General features: G+C 42.4%; 1 protein-coding gene across 2 annotated transcripts; it reads left to right on the top strand.

Annotated features, from left to right (window-relative positions):
• Positions 1-1,020: 1,020 nt before the first annotated feature.
• On the top strand, positions 1,021-19,474 carry ywhaba (tyrosine 3-monooxygenase/tryptophan 5-monooxygenase activation protein, beta polypeptide a). 2 transcript variants are annotated; one of them, XM_020105211.2, is made up of 8 exons: positions 1,100-1,197; positions 5,071-5,110; positions 5,898-6,058; positions 9,050-9,190; positions 14,233-14,356; positions 15,167-15,330; positions 15,808-15,903; positions 16,688-19,474. In XM_020105211.2, the coding sequence occupies exons 3-8, from the start codon at positions 5,906-5,908 to the stop codon at positions 16,742-16,744; spliced, it is 735 nt and encodes a 244-aa protein (XP_019960770.1). In that variant the 5' UTR covers positions 1,100-1,197; positions 5,071-5,110; positions 5,898-5,905; the 3' UTR covers positions 16,745-19,474. The 2 variants fall into 2 exon arrangements, with proteins under 2 accessions (XP_019960769.1, XP_019960770.1); XM_020105210.2 differs by lacking the exon at positions 5,071-5,110 and having other exon boundaries at positions 1,021-1,197.
• The last annotated feature ends 1,268 nt before the right edge of the window (positions 19,475-20,742 follow it).

The following is a 20,742-nucleotide window of genomic DNA, read 5'->3' as shown; positions in this document are numbered from 1 at the left end:
TATGGATGATGAATGAATGCATGATGGATGATGGATTGATGAATGTATATGGATGATGAATGAATGAATGATGGATGATGGATGGATGGATGGATGAATGAATGTATATGGATGATGAATGAATGTATATGGATGATGAATGAATGCATGGTGGATGAATGTATATGAATGATGAATGATGGATGGATGGATGAATGAATGCATGATGGATGGATGATGGATGGATGAATGAATGCATGATGGATGATGGTATATGAATGATGAATGAATGCATGATGGATGGATGGATGAATGAATGCATGATGGATGATGGATGATGGATGATGGATGATGGATGATGGATGGATGAATGAATGTATATGGATGATGAATAATCCATCAGTCTAAGATTCAAAGAGACAATTTGATACAAAACCCCAGATGCTTAATGTTGACATGTTTTTTAATGAGATTCTCTGTTGGATGTAAAAAAAAATATTATTTTGCTCAACATTTGCAGCTTTGCTCAAAGAAAGATAAATAATTAGAAAGCTTTTTTTTAAATTGAAGATTTGGATGAAAGAGTGAAGAGAAAAATATCAGTGAGCAGCAAGCGACAGGCCTCTGTAGACGTCTTCTCCGGATGAATATTTCTGTTCAGTGTTTATTTATTGCTCCTGCAGATTCTTTGGACTGTCCTCTGCTGCTGCAACACAGCAAATCCAGTTTGTTCTTATCTCAGGCTTTAAGTTGGAGATCAGCGAGTGAGTGACTGAAACGAGATGTCACGTTGATTCTGTCGTCGTTCACCTGAATCAGAGATTATGTTATAAACACGTACCGTGAATCATTTAAAGCGTGTTGGACGTTTTGTCCTGGTTCGTTTTAAAGTGTGAACCCTGTGAAGAAATAAAATCAGAGTCAGCTGACACGATGGTGAACTCATGGAGACAGTTGCCACGGAGACCGGCGCACGTCATCCTGCCGCGGTTGCCATGGCCCTCATGACGTCAAAGCCCCTCGCAAGATGCTTAGGAAACCCCCTGGCACGGTCGCCATGGATACTGGCGGGGGGAGGGGTGCGGCTCAGAGGAAGCGGAAGTGTCAGAGCAGGCGGAAGTGGTACTGCCCTGAAGACCCTGAGCAGCGAGCGGAGGACGGCTTGATAAACTCGCATCTTCCAGAGACTTCAATCGGCACTCCGAGCACGCTCCAAATGTGAGTTCCCCTCCATATCACTCGATTAATGTCTCCTCTGCCCGTCCGCGGAGAGTTTTTATCGGGGCGAACTGCGGCCGCGGCGGTGGCCTCATTCCCTGCGTCTGCGGCGAAAGGTGCCCATTGTGGCACAGGGCTGGGTGCGAGGATTTAAGGCCGAGCGCTGCGCCTCAGCGGCGAGAAAATAACCCCCCGAAATAAACACCCGCGGGGCGGTCCGCGCTCTCCCCGCGGTCGAGTGCGCCGCGGACGGACGCTTTCCCTCCCGCGCTCCCCTCCGTGCGCGGTGCCCAGCCAAGGGTGCCCGTGCGGGGTGGGAGCAGACGTACCCGAGCTGGGCCATTTTGACAGCTTAGCAGCGGCCGTGCCCCGGGCCGTCGTGAGCGCAGCCGAGACGTCTCCTCCGGGCGCAGGTGCCAGCGCCGCCACACGGCGCATAGCGGACTTCCAGCCCGGCGCCTCGGGCTATAACGGGACGCTGCTCTAACCGCCCCATTTACGGCTTAGACGGTGCTTTTGTCGACGACCGAGCCGAGCTCTGTCATGGCGTAGTGAATCTATATGTAAGCTAACGCACCCTCCCTCTTCCCCGGGAGTCTCCCCCGCTGATTCGGGCTCATATTTAATAATCTCGTGGTTTTGTGTTTTATATAATCGTTCTCACGCAGCGGCATTTTTTATTTTTATTTTTTTTTACCCTCCGCCCATTTCGGCTCTTAGCGCATTGCATCGCCGTCTCACCCACCGAACTGGGTCAGCTCCCGTTAGCCGCTAAGCTAGCCGATCTAGTCAACGACCGTTGCGTTGATGTTCAGTTAGCATGCTAAGCTAGGTGGCGGTAATCTAACTCTCCATTTTAAAATTCCGCAGGGGAATGCGACAAGGAGGGCGTAGCTGATCGCAGGCCGAGGCAGCGGCGGCGGTGCAGCCCAGGGTCTCCTCGGGCCTGCGCGGGGACGGTTGCTCGGCGTCAGCGGGCGAAGCCTCTGCGGAGGCTGCTTTTATTAAGCCGTTCATCGCGCCTCATGTCCGCTTGTTAGAAGACGCTGCTGTCCATTTTTATTCGGTGCGCATGAGCCTGTTAGCCTTTTCACGGCGCTGCAACAACAGCACCGCGGACGTGCAGTGGGTTAGCGTCGAGTTCGGGCGATTTGCGGCCGACGGAAGAGGCCCGGGGTGGATCGATTTTAACCGACGTGTGGGTCACCGCGGCGGTGCACTAACGAGCCACTAATGCGCCCGTGTCCGCGATGGCGTTCTGCTCGATGCTAAATGCTAACGCGAGGATGCTAAAAATGAGACAGGTTCGCCTCGGAGGCATTACGCGTTTGTGAGAGTGACACCGATTCAATGCCACGTGCAGACATTAAGATTTACCCCCTGGTCGACTTTATATAAAGAACCGTGTTTGAGTTTCTTTCATAGACTCTGTATCTGCCTGTAAGAGGCTTTGCTGCTGTGAGGACACACCTGAGAGAACCCAGTGAAAGCCCACGTCAAAAGACGAATGTGAAATGTGTGATTTCAAAACTTAAATGTGGGAATTCTATTCCTGAAATCATCATTTTTCTGTGGAAATGTGCATAATGAACTTGAAACCACCAACAGGTTAATTTTAAATAACCAAAATCTGATGCTTGGCTTGAATAAATTCACCAGAATATCAAAATCTATACATTTTGTCATTCTCTGGTTTTTCCATTCAAAATAAATCACTGTCTTGTGTATGTTATTTGTTTAAACAAGCAATAGCCCTTAAAAAGTAAAAGTACTGTATGTACCATAGCACCGAACATGCATTTAGTTAATTGTTTAATTGAAGTACTTCTTTTTTCCTGTGTATTTCTTGCATCATTGTGGTTTTAATGCATTTACTGCAGGTTGCTTTGCATCGAAGCACCTGTCACATGGTCAGGTGGATTTCTGGCACTAGTATCTGTACAATTTTCTTAAAGGAATGTGATTGAAAGGTGCTGCAGGGAGATAAGATCAGTTACCTAATGGAGAACAGAAATAGTTAACCTAGTAAGGCTCTTATTGAAATGGTTGAATTATATAATCTGATCAAGACAATACCACAGAAAGGTGATAATTACCAACTTAATTTCTCAGAATCAGAACTGATGTATTAAGATGGTTTTGTTCAACACAGGCTATATAATATATTAACTGGTTAACATAATGGTTTGGTAAATGGTTTGTATTTACATAGCGCTTTTCTAGTCAAAGGTACAAAGATACAGTACATCTTGCCCAAGGACACTTCGGCATACGGATGGGGAAGACTGGGGATCGAAGTGCTGACCTTCTGGTTGGACCTACACTCTGCCCACGTAATAACAATAGTTGTGGTAAAAACAGAATAGAATTAAGTAAAAAAAGATTAAAATCTTAAACAAGATACACAATTAGTCATAGTAAGATGTCAAATCTTTTGAAATCTAAATCACATGATGTCTCATACAATTTGTGATTAATATGCACTTCTAAATTCTTACACTCAAACAATTAAGAGTGAACACATAGTATTGGTGATTTTCGGCATTTGAGATTTGCCAAGCAATCATAATGTCCTCATGGCAACCATAACACTGGTGAATTGTAGAGATCTCAGGTTTCGTCTCAATGAGCTTCCTGATAATGGAGGAAATGGGCCTTCTGAATTCACAAAGGTCCCATACGCTAATGGCCGCTCCATTTATATTTTTGGTAAACTAATGGAACTGCACTCAATATCAGCAGATAATTGATTTTTGGGATTCAGCCCTTCAATCAGCATTGGGAATGAGGCCTCGACCGTAAAAAGGGATAATTAACACATGCTCCTTCACACATAACCTTCATATATTATAACTGTCTTCAAGTCAATAGCTATCATAGCTAACATTTAGAAAATGCTTTTTTAATTCAAGATGTCATGTAATTATACTGTTGGTGATATTATTCTATAGTGGTGTTCTTATGGGTATTTGAATCCTCTAACACTCCTGGTAAATATTTTCATTTTGCCAAACCCGCATGTGACGTGACTAATATCTGTTGTGTCATTAATTTAATGAGGTGTCAAGAATATGAGTGAGTATATGTATTTTTTCTGTGAAACAATACAGTACAAGGCCCATGGGTGATGTCTGTATTGACACCTCCTTTGGAATCGATTACTGTAACTGATCGATAATTTTCATGTCTCAGTAATTGATAGAACACTAAAAAAAAATCCAGACCACATTCTTTTTACACTGTTTTTACAGTCCTCCTTTTTCCTGGCTAGGCTTCCATATTGATTTTCTGTCAGTCACGTTAATGGTTATTGTATTAGCTCAGACCTCAGTATCTGTGGAAACCCACTGTTAAATAACTCTGACTGGACTAACTCTCCGACTAGAGACCGTGTTCACTGAAACAGAAGAACCCAACGTAAATGGCATGCGTTGAAATGTATTCCAATACACACGTCTCTCCAACGTATGCAGTCAGACAAGGTTAATCGCTTAGTTCTGCTCGTCTGTGGTGCCTCCTCTGCCTCATTAAGGTGGAAAGTCATTGAAGAGTAAGAGACTTTTATGGTTCAAAGTCAACAAACAGCTTTGCCTTTGTTTGTTACGTTGCCATCTGCAGCTTAAAAACATCTCCACAACCCGCTCCTGAGATGGTTTGGTGTCGTGATGGTCCCCTCGGGAAGTCCTCCGTCAAAATGAATTTTTGAATTTCGGATTTAAAGTGATGTCCCTGAAATCTGAAATAAAATTCCCTGTTAAAAAAAAAAAAAAATCCAGATACTTGAGAATCTCTGACTTGAACCACATGCGTCTATGCCATGGTGACCCTGTTCTGTTGTATTCATCATAGCTTGCACCTCTTTTGCTCACGTAGGGAATCATCAATCTACTTCCACAGGGCGCTCAGAGGTCAGGTAAGCGTCAAATTGATTGCAACATGGGGATGTTTGGGTTTCTCTGGTGGAATGGTTACTTGGTTACGCACCCAGAACAGAAACCTTTTATTGTGGAGATGTGACGGTGAAGCTGGTTTTGACATATTTTACTTCAAGCGTTACAGTAAAGTAACTTAATCTGCAGCTGTTTATATATAGAAATAATATAATTACACGTTTGTTTAAATGAATACAAGTAATGTAGATGCTTTAAACTGGTCGGAGTGCTTAGTACAGGCTTTACAGAGTGATGTGTAGATAAGGAGGAGATGTAGATGAGGCTGTGGCCTACTTAGACCTACAGATTCATCTGGAGAGCAGGAAGCCCCGGGGGACGAAATAACTGGGAGCAGCCATTTCACTGGACGTGAAGAGATTTTTGACATTTTGCGAAGAGCTGTCATGTCATTGCTGTTTTATATGTGCTTTCAGGATCGATTCAGTTAAATTAGCTTCTGCCAAACCAGTACTGGTCGTCTGATTGTGGAACAAATCAAGTCTCTTCACTCATGTTTCAGCCTCGACAAAATGACACAGTATCCGTTTCACTGGGTTGGCTGTCCTTGTCGTTTATTTCCCTTCTTGAGCATGCTCCACCCATTTAACGGGCGCACAGATCTCGCACTACTGTATTTCTCACGTGTTCCAACCATTGTCATTGCCGCTCTCGACTCTTTCCAACTCTTCTTTTTTTCCATTTTTTCTGCCTGTCCCAGCTGGTGGATGTAAAGTCTTTCTTTCCCCTGTTTTTTTTTTCCCCCTCCAGCCTAAAAGATGGATAAGAACGACCTGGTGCAGAAAGCCAAGCTGGCAGAGCAGGCCGAGCGCTACGACGACATGGCGGCTGCCATGAAGGCCGTGACGGAGCAGGGCCTGGAGCTCAGCAACGAGGAGCGCAACCTGCTCTCCGTCGCCTACAAGAACGTTGTAAGGCATCTTTTTAAAGTCCAAACCCCCACCCACCTCATTCACCACCACAAATCTGTCAGGGTGTAACTACAGTCAGCTAATGAAAAACTGTCAAAGATTTTTGGGGGTAAAACAAAGCACAAATAATTGCATTGTCATATAGACTTAGAATTACATATACCTCAGTTCACCACAAACCTCAATTATTTTCAGTTGGATGTCACAAAGCAAAACAATATGTACAGGCAGTAAGAACTCAAACTGAATTCATGACGAATACAAGTAGATTCCCTCAGAAGCTCAGATTGAGTCCAAGACAACTCTACACCCGGAATGCCGTAAAGATTTGCTATTACTGTGAGTTTGTTGAGACAACAGCTCCAGATGAAATGAAGAGACTTAAATAGGAATTAAAAGCCTCTCACAGACCCATTTTGGGTCGATACCAATTTTCTGTGCCTGTAAAATAAATGTCTGTGAAAGCTGTCAAAGTTGAAAAGATGAAAACATAACTCTTTGGTACTTAACTCCCAATTTGCACTGCACACTGAATTTATATTGTGATTCAACTGTGTGTGTGTGTGCTGCAGTGTTTCATTGCCAAAACATTGTGCCCCTATATCCTGTCACACCCACAAATAAACACCTGTGGTGCATTTCGAGATGACGATTGAACACCTGTTTGTGCTTGAAAAACCTCCCTCTGAGGTTTCAGCCTCTGTTTTCTCTGAGGACTTCTAGAAATGTCTTTGGAACTGTAACTGTGGGGGCCTGAGGAAATGGGACTTAATGTCCAGGCTGCCACACTGGACTCCATTTTATAGCTTATCTTATCTTGGCTCAACATTCATTAAAGTTTAATTTTGAAAGGAAGAGTTATTCTCCTAAGTATTAGTGCAATCACAGCAGACTGCTCCCCTGCTGTTGTATATTTATAGTATTTATTGTGACAGTAAAGCTGTTAGCTCCTCTGATAGTGAGGACGCCTTTGCTTAATGTTCTTAATTTTTCGTGTTTTTTATCCATGAAGATTTCATAGTTTAACTTTGAGGCACAAATTATGCAAGATCAGCCTCATGTTTTCCAGAACTGTGGCTCTATCTGTCGTCAAGGTTTCCCTTTTCTTCAAAGTAGCAGCCTGTACTTTTGGTGTTGCATGTTTTAATACTAACCGTAACCAAACAAGGAGAGCAGTGAGTCACTCACTTGTTTTTAGATGGGACATAAGAACTTGCATTTGAGCTGCACTTGTTATAATCTGGAGGCAGATCTTCATGCACAGTCACATGTTCTAATGCCATGGGCAAAATAGATTGGGATTTTATTTCATAGAGGCAGTAAGAATTTAGTTGAGTTCATCTTGTTTAAAACACAAGAGACGTCTGCTTGAAGTCCCTGCTGTCGTATCAGCACCATCTATTACACAAACAACAGCTCGGGTCTTGTTTCAAGGGTGTTCTCTTCGCATCCTTTCGAAGATGGAGAGAACGTCAGGAACCTTCTGTTTCGGAAACATCCTGAACGTCATTCTGGCGAGCGTACATGCTCCAGATGTGTTGGCCAAGAAATCAGATCTGTATGAACCGCTGACCAATGCAAAGGAAGGGTCAAATATTTCAAACATGCAGCACAGCTTAAAGAAATTCCTCAAGCAATCCATCGGGACTCAATGGAATACAAATTATGAAACACGCTGCATTCCGCACCGCCACATCACGATAGGATCTCCTCAGTACGAGGTGACTGATAACCAGTATGAAAAAATAACACAGATCAATGCAAACACTCTGACAACAGTGATTGTTCTTTTAGACAGTCGAAGATGCTACTGATGAACTCAAGTCTGACCCTCACGCTGCATCACTTTCAATGCTCTGGTTCATAAAAGGTTCATCAAACACTACCGTGCACCACCATCTGAATGTGGCTGGACTATAAATACCATTATAACAAAAGTCCTATATGACCTGATCCTGTGACCACACTAGAAAGAGTCAAACTTCTGTTTTTGGGACATGCTCTATCAGGTGAGCTAAAAGGAAACCTGTATGGCCCACTTTCCAAAAAGCAGATTGCAAAGTGCGTCACAGACAGAAAAAAGGAAACGTTCAGAGAATAAGTTTACTGAAGTCAAGAAATTGATGATTAATAAAATGCTTAAAAATGAAATAATTAATAATAGACCTGTTAAGCCTCATTATTAAAAATGTGGTTTAAAAAAACGAGCCAATCCGAAGTTGCCAATTAAATCATCCATAAGATGTGTTTTGACCTGACCCCATCTGCTGCAGAGAATGAGCTTCCACCAGCCAAAAACCAAAGCTCAGACTGAAGACTGAGCACTAAGATGTATCACCAGAATAACGCCACACCCAGACTGTGTGCTTCAATGACGGAGATACAACAGTCAGTGCAAAGAGCCGTTCACCTGTTTATTCAAAGTTCAGTGAAGCTCCAGTACGCAGAACTCCTTGTCATCGCTGCTACAGAGAGATGTTGACTCTAGTTCGACTCTTCTCTTCCTTGGACCTTTAACAATACACATGACAAATGGGGAGATAAGATAAACGGTTCTTGAGATATGCAAACCACAGACAAACAGACCTGGAATTATTACATTATGCAAGTTGATTTATATAATTCATTTTCAAGGACGTACCTTGAGGCAGCTTCTGTTCATTTGATTTTGTGATATTATATAAGATGAGATTTTTTAAAACGTATTTCTGACTATTTTTTATCACCCGATTAAAAGACGAGAAAATCAATGGAACCCTATTTGATTGGTTGTGACAGGTAAAAATTATCCAGGTGTCAAGGTGGGGGTAGGAGGAAGAACACAGTCTTGTGCAGGACTAGTAAAATAACTTTGACCCAAATGAACACAGAATATTAATTTATTCATAATTACTTCATATTCAGTCTTGTTTCTGTTCTGTTTATCCTTTAATGAACAGAACATGTTGTCTGTTAGTCTTGGGTTGATGGTTTTTTGGTTGTTTTTTTCAGGTGGGGGCCCGTCGTTCATCCTGGCGCGTCATCTCCAGCATCGAGCAGAAGACGGAGGGGAACGAGAAGAAACAGGTCATGGCCCGTGATTACCGCGAGAAGATCGAGTCTGAACTCCAAGAAATCTGCCACGACGTGCTGGTATGGAGTGGGATGGTAGCGTCGGGCAAGGGGCTGCGAGAGATTGGGAGGGAGACAAGGGAGGATTGAGACAGAAGGTCTAAAGAGGGAGCAGTGGAGGAGGAGAGACAGTGGAAGAGCTGATCCCTCTCAGCTGAGGGAAGAATAGCAGTCACATGATGGTACTCGTGGAGACAGTGATAATGTTGCTGGCAGCAGCACTGGCAGCTGTTGAGTCGTCAAACATAGCTTTAATTTTCTTCTCAGTCTTTTCGCCTTGCTCACACATTTGGCATCTTGGCTTCATGTTTTTTTTATTTACTCTGTGCAGAAGCAAACGAGGCTGCACTGCATCAAGTCATGAGAAATCATCCACAGTTTGTGTGTGCAGGGAGGAGTCGCTGGGTCGTGTGTACTTAGATACAAAACCCCAAAAATTAGGAATCAGAACATGAAAACATTTTATGTTCTGTTACGACTGTTTTTCAAGTGGCCGCAGGCAGCGGAGGCCTGAGCAGGTGTTCAGACTGAAAATAGCTTTGCATTAAAAAAAAAAAAGGAAAAAAAGAGAGAGAGTAAGACACTGCACTGGTGTGGGCATGTTGCAGCAGATACGATTAAACGATGACTAAATCCCCCTTACCTTTATTTTGAGGTAAGAAAAAGGTAAGGGATTTATTAATGTTTAGTACTAACGTTGCTGATATGCTTTTAAGCTGCAGCCTGAGCGTCTGGGGGAAAACCGTTAAAGAAACGCTGCGCTACACAAAGATGTTGGTGCTGTTTAGTCTCAGCGACCTCAAGTGTAACTTCTGCTGTGCATCTTTAAGAAAAACAGGTTTTTTCGGGGTCAGTCTCTCAAGCTAAGTGCATCAGTAGAAGCAGAGCTCTGTAATCTTGCTTGACTGTAAAATAACCTGCAGCTAGACTCAGTTTGTTCTTATCTGCAGTTTTTGAACAGATTAGGCCTTGAGTATGATTTAGGCCTCATGAACAGCTCTTTACTTTCTCAGGTCCTGGCTAGGTTAGAACAGGAACTGCTCAAGGTCAAAGCAGACTCAAATTTTTAGCGCCTGAGCTAACTTCTAATAATATCTTCAAGGTCAAACTGGAAGCCTCTGCAGTGATGTAGTGCGGTAGGACAGAAGTGAGGGAAGGATGGGTGGAGATGTGCTGTGCTTAAAGCAGCAGGAGTCTTGGAAGGAGCAGACTGAAAAGCATCACAGGACAGAAAATATATTAGTGACCTTGAACAAAAAGAAATGACAGAGGTATTGGTTTCCCTCAAACCACTGGTGCTCATGGAAGGAAATACATGCAAAGAAATAATTTGATTAGATGGTGTATTAGACAGTGTATTTTATTTGTTCCACATTGAAACAGGGAAGAAAAAGTTAGATTTGCTTTTAAAATAAAAAATGGGAAACATGAATAAACCAGGATTATTTTACAGTAGTTGTCACATTTTAAAAAATGGACTGGTCGGTTGGCAGGTAAGTTAAGCACACAGCTCGGTTACTGGGCGTGTGAGCAGCTGCATTCTTCAGGCTGCCTACTTTGTCATGCCGAGTTGGCACTGTAACAGTTGAAGGAATGAGGACAGGTAAGTACAGAAGCATGTTTGTGAGTCAGTTTGATGAGATGGGTAGATGAGAACCGTTCCACCTGGGTGTGGGAACATCCTAGTTGGTTTCAAGTTAAAGTTGAGTAGGCTGGGATGTTTTATAGACAAAAATTTAATAACAGGAAGATTTATGTTGAGATGTATGTTGAGTATTTGGGGTTTAACGCTGGAGATGGCAAAGAAATGAAATATGTTGTACCCTGCATCGGTCCTACTCTTCAACAACAAATTTGTGCGGAGGAGGAGGCACCACAGACGATTAGAGTAGCAACTGGGGGGGATATTTGAATATATTAAAACAAATCAAACGAATTTTACATAGCATGCAATTCTTTCGACCTAATTTTTGGTAGAAATGACATCCCTCTAGTGGTCAAATGCTGTTACCCAAACTGGGATGTTTGACAAATCGGAAAAAGGCCAAAATGTTACAGCCCCACACATCAAATACATTTATGAGTTTAATGAAGTAATGACTCGGCCGTTAACTTAATCACGGTGATGTCAGTCTGGTTTACATTAAGACGTCTCCATGACATACCCAGGCCGAGTCTGACTGAAGTCAGCAGATTAACACAGACCTCTCAGTGGTTGAAAGATCTGAATGTAACCACTGGAACAAAGCTGGTCTCAGTGAGGAGATGCTCTGGGGTAAAGTCGGCCTGATCACATGATCTGGGTAAAAGCTTCCCTCAAATGATCAGATGAGTAGAACATCAGCAGACCGAACAAGAACACACGCTGTGAGAAGGTGACACCCCGTCAGCAAACTGCACTCAGTTTCTTCTGCTATGAACAAATATAGAAGGACACATTTATCAGGTGACTCAGTACATGAGGGTATATAACTATTAATACTCCTTTCTTTCATATCCACATACAGCTAACTTTGTTTTACCACCAGCACATTGATACACTTTATACTATGGCATCTGTCAGAAGTGGGGGGAAAAAAACCTTTCATAATACTTTTTACTGGTGGAATCAAAAGAACATTTATGTGTTTTAGAATCTCATGTTTCCAGGAATAAGTCAAATAAGGGATTGTCAGTATCTCATTTTTTATACTGTTAATTATTTCCAAAATGTACAAAATAACCAGCTGCTTAAAAATCACACATTAGGACATTGGAAACTGTGATTTGATGCCACACAGACGTCGATCTTCTTAAACCCTACAATGGAAAGTAAGAAATAATAAATAATGCTAATCTAGGTGATATTTGCTACAGACATGATATATATATTTTAAATATTAACCCAATAAGATGCAAGGTACTTTCAAAATGTATCCCTGAGGGGCGTGGTAAATAAGTTAAAATGAATTCATCAAGAGGTTTGAATAGTTTTGTGCCAGCTCCTTCTTTAGATAGGTTGATAAACTCAACATCATCCCGGAATGATCTTGTCCTTCTGCTTCTCACTTGGCAAAAGAAGAATTTGGGATTTGTCCCATTTTACAAAGTAGAGGACAAGTCTCACCGCTGAACACAGGAGCTGGAGCTCCATCGTGGCTGGTTCCAGTCATGTGGTAGGATTTCTCAGTTCAGTCTGTCTGAGGTAAGTTGTGCACGTTTAAATTGCTCGAGGGTGTTTTTCATAGGGAGGCCAAAATGTTCAGTCTAACTAGCTAGGTATCTGAAATACTCACATTGGCTTATTCAGACTGTGAACGCTCTGCTCTGCTTGAGTCTAAAGCAGAAATCAGTAAAAACATACTGTGTTCAAATAAATTAAGTAATATTGCTTATATAAGTTTACCCTTAAATCATAACCTGTATTTCTAGAGACATTGAGATTAGGTATCTTGTTTTAATACTGACTGCAGTTTAAATTATATTGATCTAAGTAGATTTTGTGAGGAAACGAACGACCCTTTTCCAAACTCCCCCAGACTCCTCATCCCTGAGGACTTTACAACCATTGGCTGCAGATTCTATCTCGGTGAGTCAACCGTTGCCACATTGGTGACACTTGCACTCATCTGGGCACGACAGAGGGGAAACTCACATGTCAGGTAAAATGGAGGAGCTGTGGAATTCACCAGCTTGTGTTATACACTCAGATGAAGACGTGTATTTAAAACACCAGCTCTTTCTAGTACCTTCTCAATGGTCCAACCCGATACGATGGATGCACCCTTCCGGTATCTGGCTGTTGACGTGGGAGATTTCAGCAGCCGTCATGCTGGACGAGGGCCTCTTAACAAACCTCTCGGACATGAGGTCAAAGTTGGAACCAGTGCCATTTGTGGTTGTGACAGACGAGGCTTTCCTGATGAAAACCGTTCACCGTCCTGGGAATTGCCTGCCGAGGATCGCTGGGAATACAACGGTTGAGACGTCATTAACCAGCACTGGAGTGTTCATCTCCTCCAGCTCCCAGTCTCCCTCCGGACACAGTTGATGGCATCCTTACAAGCTATCTCTGTGTTGCAGTGGATACGACTTGATGATGTTGAGGATGAAGATGCTGATGATGTGGACAGCAGTGCACTAGATGCCCTCAGGAGGGAACAGAGCATCAGCTGAAGCACTGTGGGATACTTTCCACCGGCAACATACTCATCGAATGGCTAAATCCCGGGGCATAAAACCCTCTGTGCGATTTATAATAACTTCCATGTTTAATTATTCAAATGTGAATTCAATTTGTGGTGCTTCAAATAAACGTGATAAATGTACATGTATCTGTATCGTCTTTTTAATTATCTTTCAAAAATACGAAGCTTCGTGCTCAAACATAACAGGCATCAATGCCTTACATTGAATTTGAGGAGGTACACAACAACAAGCAACGACAGCTTCACCTCAGTTTGTCAAATATGTATCTACTCTAGATTCTCAGTTGTCTTTCCACTCCCAAAAAGTCAGAATCATGAGAAACAAATTGATGTAATTTCTCTCCTCACGCTCACTGGCACGCTGCTGCTTCATTGCCTCTTACTGCTGTAAAAAAAAAAAAAAAGTCCCTGCTATTCCATTTGTTTGCCTTTAGCAGTCGACTGAGGAGCTGCAGTCACAATCATCTGTCCTCTGCTCCCACTGCTCTCTCCCTGCCTCCTCCTGTTCCTCGTCCTGCCCTGGGCAGTCTTGCTTTCTGGAAACCCTTTCCAAAAATATCTTTTAAGGCAAGCTATAAAACTATATTAAATAAATTATGAAATCAAATTAGTGTCATTTATGAACTGGGCATCCACTCCATTGTCCCTTAAGTCTAGACCACAGCTTTATGAACTTGGAAAAACTAAGTCTACTGCGACTTCCTGAAATCTGACTTAAGGAAAGACAAGGCATATTTGTTGTGGGGGGGGGGGGGGTGATGATGCTTCTGACTGTCTGTACGTTTGTAAGAAAATCATGTGATCTCCACAGCAGAGTCCTTCAATGTTCTCAATACACAATTCTTACAAACCCTTCTTGTCTTCTGTCTGCTTCAGAATCTGCTCGACAAATTCCTCATAGCCAACGCATCTCAGGCAGAGAGCAAGGTGTTCTACCTCAAAATGAAAGGAGACTACTTCAGATACCTGTCGGAGGTGGCCTCTGGGGACTCAAAGAAGGGTGAGTGATCACCCAAAAATGTTCTCATTGTCCTGTCACTCTTAGTTTGTCAGGGTAAGAAGCAGGGTATTATCAAATCAGGAGCGAGGATATAAAGTCACAGTGTTTAACATCATTTAGGAGACTGGGTTGATGTTGAGCCCTGGAGCTGAATGAGACTCATGTTAACGACCAGCTGAACACAGTGATGTTGACTCAGGAGCCCGACCTCGGTTGAATGAAAGATTCCTGTGGCCACCAGAACATTATTATTGCCTCCCTCTGCTGGTGTTAACTGTGTTGTTCAGAATATCCTCTTTCTAGTTTTCTTACAAAACAACTTCTTCATTACATTACTTCCTGTAAAGAATTGAACTGCTTGAGCTGCTGACATCACAACCTGCACCAACCGTCACCAGTTGAGGAGCTGTGGAGTCATTTTTGGGCCACATTCTAGAATTTAATGTTTTTAGAGTTTAGTGCAGTTTATCCGTATATTCTCTTTATTCAAGTTCTATATATTTGGTATCAAAAGCCTCAGTTGCCATTGGAAATCATTTCCGTTTTTAAAATGTATACACATGTATATTGGTATTATTAGTTATATTGGAAATTATTTACTCCTTATCTGTATCTGCAAATGTTAACATGTTAAACATCTGCTTGTTAACTTGTAAACGTTTAGCTTCCAACTACCATGAAGTTGTCGGTTCGTGTCCTCAACCATATTCGGTACAGATTTGTGAAGTTTGGTGAAACGTGTATCATTGAGGCTGATGTGATCAAAGTGTGCAGCAGAATATGTGACCGCTGGTTATGTGCGTTGTGCAGATACGGTAGAGAACTCTCAGCAGGCCTACCAGAACGCCTTCGACATCAGCAAGAAGGACATGCAGCCGACGCACCCCATCCGGCTCGGCCTGGCCCTCAACTTCTCCGTCTTCTTCTATGAAATCCTCAACTCTCCTGACCAGGCCTGCAGTCTGGCCAAGCAGGTGGGTGCATGACACTGTGTTTATATGTGAAACAGTCCTAAAGAAGGTCCCGAGTGGCTTCTGCCCAGAGTCAGGACGTCACGACAACAGGGCGACTGTTGCAGCACCGGACAAAACCTCTTGAACAATGTGAAAGGATCTAAAGGCCTCCAGTTAAATGACCCTGTCTGAGATTTCATCTGGAACTCCGGTCTGACTGGATTGAGAGAAAGGTCGACTTAAAAACGAGCTCCAACGATACCCTCATGTTTTCAACAGTGGAATGAAAACACACAACGATAATTCTTTGGTGGCTTTGATGCGTGAGAAACCTCGTGTGGCAGACGTGTAACCCGTGGGGTGAACAGGCATTTAAGCATTATTTTAGTTTTAAACCCTTAAACAAAGCATCTGCACAGTGAACGGCCTTGTGCAAAGACTTCAATGTAAATACGTTTTCAGAAAGACTGACATCAGTGAAACTCTCTCCCCCTGCAGGCTTTCGACGAGGCGATCGCCGAGCTCGACACCTTGAACGAGGACTCGTACAAAGACAGCACGCTGATCATGCAGCTACTAAGGGACAACCTCACTGTGAGTACTCACACTCTGACACACGGCTTCAGAAACACTAATGAAATTCTGTCTTTTATCCGAATATGAATTTAAATGCAGATTTGTTGTACGACTTGACTTGTAAGAGTTGATTGTAAATTATTGATTTACAGATATAACCCATCATACACACATTCATATGTAGTTATCAGTGTAGTGACTCCTGCCTGACCTCAATGTTCGCTTCCACAAGGGTCTGATGACGACATCTAACGACATGAATTGACGTCAGTGTCAAAACATTTTCACTTCCTAGTGTCGGCATCGGCCCCAAACATGTTGTTCAGGCTGTGGTATAAAGATAACGTATCAAAATACATGGACCTGGTTCGTTTAATGCAGGAAATACTCATCTTCTTTTTCTTTTGTTCACTGGTCTGTTGACGGAGCTGAAGCAGCCTAAGGTTCTACATCCTTAGTCATTACTGATACTACAACTTCTACTACTAGTACTGTATTTATACAACTACTTTCACAGCTTTTCTGTTCCACTGAGTTCGCGTAAGGAGAATTTCTATCACACCCACACAGATCGTCCTGTACGTTTTCTTTTGTTTTGAAAAGCTGCTGCAGCTCGGCTGAGTCAAATGATCAAAAGAAAAGAGTTTGTGATTAACTTGTTCTTTCGTATGAACACGTAAAGCGTCTTCTTCATTTGGTTGAAACTCAAAGTAGATGAAACGTAACAGATGTAATGAGTCGTCACGTCTCTGCGACAGAATGACTGATGCGCTCTCTCTCTCTCTCTCTCTCTCCTCTGCAGCTGTGGACATCGGAAAACCAGGGAGATGAGGGCGAAACCGGCGATGGAGAGAACTAGAGCGCACTTCACTGTTAACCCATCCCCACTCTCTTCCTCTTCCTTTTATCTCTCCTCCTCTTTCTTCTCTTCTTCCTCTCTTCGTACACATAAACAGCCCATTCATTCCCTCGTCCCACTCGTTCAAGCCTAGCCTCCCGACTTCCCTTCTGTATAACCAACAGCATGAATAGTACCTGACCTTCACCAATCAATTTAAAGAAAAAACAAAGGAGGGGGGTAAAAAAACAAAAGACGACAGAACCTTCCCCGTCACCCCGAGATCCTTCATCCCTCCTCCCTCCGGCCTTTCCTCCCCTCACCATGGCACTCCAAGGCCGGCCAGCGGGTGACGGCCTCGTCTTATAGCACGCAGGGAGGGTTTTTATCCACAACCACAAATTCAATTCATGTTTTTAAAATCCACAAAGCCCCGTTTTTATCCTCCTCGTTTTTATTTCCTTCCTCCTCCATTCCTTCCATTCTTCCTCGCTCCTCTTCCCTCCTTCCTAACATCTCGGTATGTTCTCTCCCCCTTCCCTTCCTCCCCTCCTCCCCTCTCTAGCGAGTTAATGCATTTATATAGTTGTCCATCCCTTTTTCTTTTTGGCTATTCTTAGTGTACTGGCTTAATGGCTGGTTTTATTCCACATTACAAAAAAACGAAAAAAGGTTATTAAACTGTCCGTTTATTTTCAACAAACACTGTGATGCTTAGTTTTTCCTCCACCAGATTTAATGGTCGAATTGATATTGAGCTGGGATTGATCGGGGGTGTGTTTGATCAGCAGTGCCGTTCTGCTGAGGTTTATACAGAAGGGTCCTCCTCCTATACAAGGCTGTATTGTGACACTGACAAACCTAAAAACAAACGTGTTTTACCTGCTGTGTAACTCAACACTCGCCGCTTTTTCCACTTTTAATTTCCTCTCTAACCGGGACCGGGGTTTTATTCCAAGCCACTCTGCGTATTTACAGTTTGGAGCTTTAAAAAAAACAAACAAACTAAACGATTCGGATTATTATTAAATAGAATTAAAAACATTCCATTTTAATGTTCGAGAAGATTTTAAACGTCTTTCACAACAAACGGGACCTGCCTGCCTCCTGGGATCCGCCTCCTGTCCAGGTGCTGTTGAACATCTGTATTGTCCCTGAAGTGAATTCCTGTTTATTTCCCTCTGCGGTTGCTTTTTTTTTTTTCCTCTCTTTATGTGTGTGTGCGTTTGTGTGTCTTTGACAAATCAAACCCTTTGTTCTGTTATTTTGAAAACTGTAAAATTGTAAAACATTTTTAGAGCTTAACTGTAAATCTGTCTTTTAGAGAAACTCAACGGTTTTGTCGATATTGTTCGTTGACACCTGCTTGTAAAGAAACCTTGAAGCCGTTACAGTCAGATACTGTTGTTATTATTCTTTGGCATTTATGAGCAGATCCTTTTTTCTTTTTCTTTTTTTTGGGGGGTACTCTCATCTCCCTCTGATTTCCCGTCAGTTCTACGAATCCAGAAAATGTCCACTCGCTGTTGAGCGGTGTGATCTGCCAATAGGAATGCATGCCTCCCGTGTATCACCATATAAATCTACCACGAGCATCGAGTGGGGGAGTTGTTCGCTCTGTGGATTCACACTCAAACTCGCTGCTGCCACGGTTTCAAAAAAAAAAGAGTTTGAATCAGGCCAAATCTCAATCGAAGGATATTTTCCTCTAAAATAAAAAATCGAGGAGGCAGCGAGTGTCAGTGTCGCCTTCGGCAACAGGTACGTGCGTTGAAGTAGCCGAATCTGCTGGCAGCCGATCAGCCAATCATCTGTTTGTGGAAGAGAGAACCTGTAGTGGGATCATGGTTTTTTTGTTTTCAGGCCGGAGTTCGTTTTAAAAAAAAAAAAACCCACGTGTGTAGGTTTGAAGGCGACCCTCGGATTCTCTCGTAGGAAAAGAGGAAACGCTCAGCAGCAACTATACAACTGTGTCATCTGCAGACAGGAATCACACACACGTGGTTCATGACTCGTTCTGAGGAGACAAATCCCAAACGAGACGCCGAGGAGCGTCGGCGGGTGTCAGTCGATCGGAATCAAAAGTCGAAACAGTCGAATAATCAGTGTCACAATAACCTTGTCATTAACCATCTCGACATTCCACTCTAGGTGTAGAAGAGTCACGTCTCAATGTTTTGTTTTTTTTTCTTTCGCTGGGGACAAATGTTTTCATGCACTGAAATTTAAAAGTTAAAAAAAAAAAAAAACGATAATTCCTCCCTGCCGCTCTTTTTCTCGATAGCTGAACAGAAAGGCAGTTATTCTTCGCTTTATAAGGAAAAAAAATGATCCCATGCAGTAGTGAATGTGGCACCGATCCTGTCTGTATATCTGGTATCTCAAATCTTTTTGTTTTTACTGACCAGTATTCTGCTTAAAATAAAAAGGAAAAAAAAAATATACCCCCCCCCCAAAAAAAAACCAACAAAAAAAAAAAGTTTGCTTCTGTGACGGTTTTATTGCTTAGCGCGCACGTGGTTGTGAAAAATTTAGACTTTAGCTTAAGGACGCCGATTTAAAAATAAGAAAACGACAAAAAAGAAAAACCCCTCGACACCTTCCCTCCTCCCGCCCTGGTTATTGACGTAATACTAGATTTGTGTATGTCTTTTAAAAAAAATTCCAACTCTAGTTTCACCTTACATGTTATAAACAGGACAAAATGTAAAAGACAATTTAAAGTGAAATAAAGGTTTTATCAGTTCTGAATCAGCCCTGTTCTGTTTATTATCACCGGTAGAATTCTGATGACGCATGTTTTCTCTTTGACTCTTGAGTTTGCTGAAGATTGGTGGTGATGCAGAATATCTGAGTTTACCTGGGAAGTTGAAAGACTCAAAGCTCTGGAATAACAAAACACTGTTCAGGTGTTGGGAGATCTTTTATTTTGAAGCTTTGGGGCATTTTGGTTTCATGCAAATAGTCAGTGCAGAAACGAAAGATCACGAATTTCCAATCAGTTTTTATGCAAATGCAACTAGATGCAAATTTGCCTTCTCGTTTGGTTTTCACAGACGAGGAGAACCTGAATCCTTCACGGAGACAAACGCAGCTGCTCCGTGTTCAGGTTTAATCACAAGTGGGATCAGATGAGCTGGAGATTCATTCATTCAAACCGGCCTTGAAAACTTTTATCTGAACACATGAACATCTTATTTGCTTTACGTTTTTTCCCACGACTTTGTAATCAAGTCCTTTTCAGGGTTTCCCACAATTGAATAATCAAAATTTTTAGACTTTGAAAAGTCTTAAAATATGTAAAAATATTACGTACCAGATGTTAAATACTATATTTTAGGTCTTAAACACTTTATTATGTTAACGTTCGTTTAAAATTATATTTAAAAAGTTTTTTTTAAGAGTTTCAGTGTGTTGGCTTCATGCATCGTGTGTAATCTGTGTTGTAGTTCTGCCTCAGTGATATTTACGAGCTGTAATAAAACTACAAATCAGACCAACGTGGAACCGATGACTGATCGTCTGCAAACTCTTCGGTCAGAGTTCATCTCAGTTCACTCGACTTGTCTTTGGGACAGGGTTCGTTTTTTAGATCCCACCAGATTATTTCAGTTTATCTGCAGTTATGGGGAAGTGTCAGTCGTTCTGGGACTGAAATAAAATAATATGAGATGTGAGTATCAGACATGTGACTTGTTGAAACCTGCAGAAACATCATTGTTTTCATGGATTTTGAGAAGTGCAACTGCTTTAATACTATAATCATATTATTTTAACTGCAGTGGATAGAGATGTGCTTTCATTTGTATTTTCATCTCGTGATTCTCGGTTTTCTCACACGAGTGTTAGAAATGAAAGTCGTTCTCCAGTGAAACGACTGCGATGACTGGACTGAGTCTGGTCCTCGGCTCCGACAGACCTGGATCACTGAGTGTATCCAGGCCATCGATTGGTTCGAGATTGTTTTCCTTCATTTGCGGAACCGATCCCATTTCCTCGCCCCGTGAAACGTGATTGGT

The sequence above is a fragment of the Paralichthys olivaceus genome, chromosome 2 (assembly GCF_024713975.1).
Source record: "Paralichthys olivaceus isolate ysfri-2021 chromosome 2, ASM2471397v2, whole genome shotgun sequence".
In the NCBI taxonomy this organism is placed as follows: domain Eukaryota; kingdom Metazoa; phylum Chordata; class Actinopteri; order Pleuronectiformes; family Paralichthyidae; genus Paralichthys; species Paralichthys olivaceus.
The sequence above is the reverse complement of the archived record's forward strand: the minus strand, read 5'-3'. Positions and strand labels throughout refer to the sequence as shown.

What these genes read in the sequence shown, in the direction of transcription:
- ywhaba (XM_020105210.2), top strand. Translation starts at nt 5,906, where the DNA reads ATGGATAAGAACGACCTGGTGCAGAAAGCCAAGCTGGCAGAGCAGGCC. An exon ending in AAATCTGCCACGACGTGCTG is followed by an intron (nt 9,191 to 14,232) that starts GTATGGAGTGGG and finishes TGTCTGCTTCAG; the next exon opens with AATCTGCTCGACAAATTCCT. An exon ending in CTCTGGGGACTCAAAGAAGG is followed by an intron (nt 14,357 to 15,166) that starts GTGAGTGATCAC and finishes TGCGTTGTGCAG; the next exon opens with ATACGGTAGAGAACTCTCAG.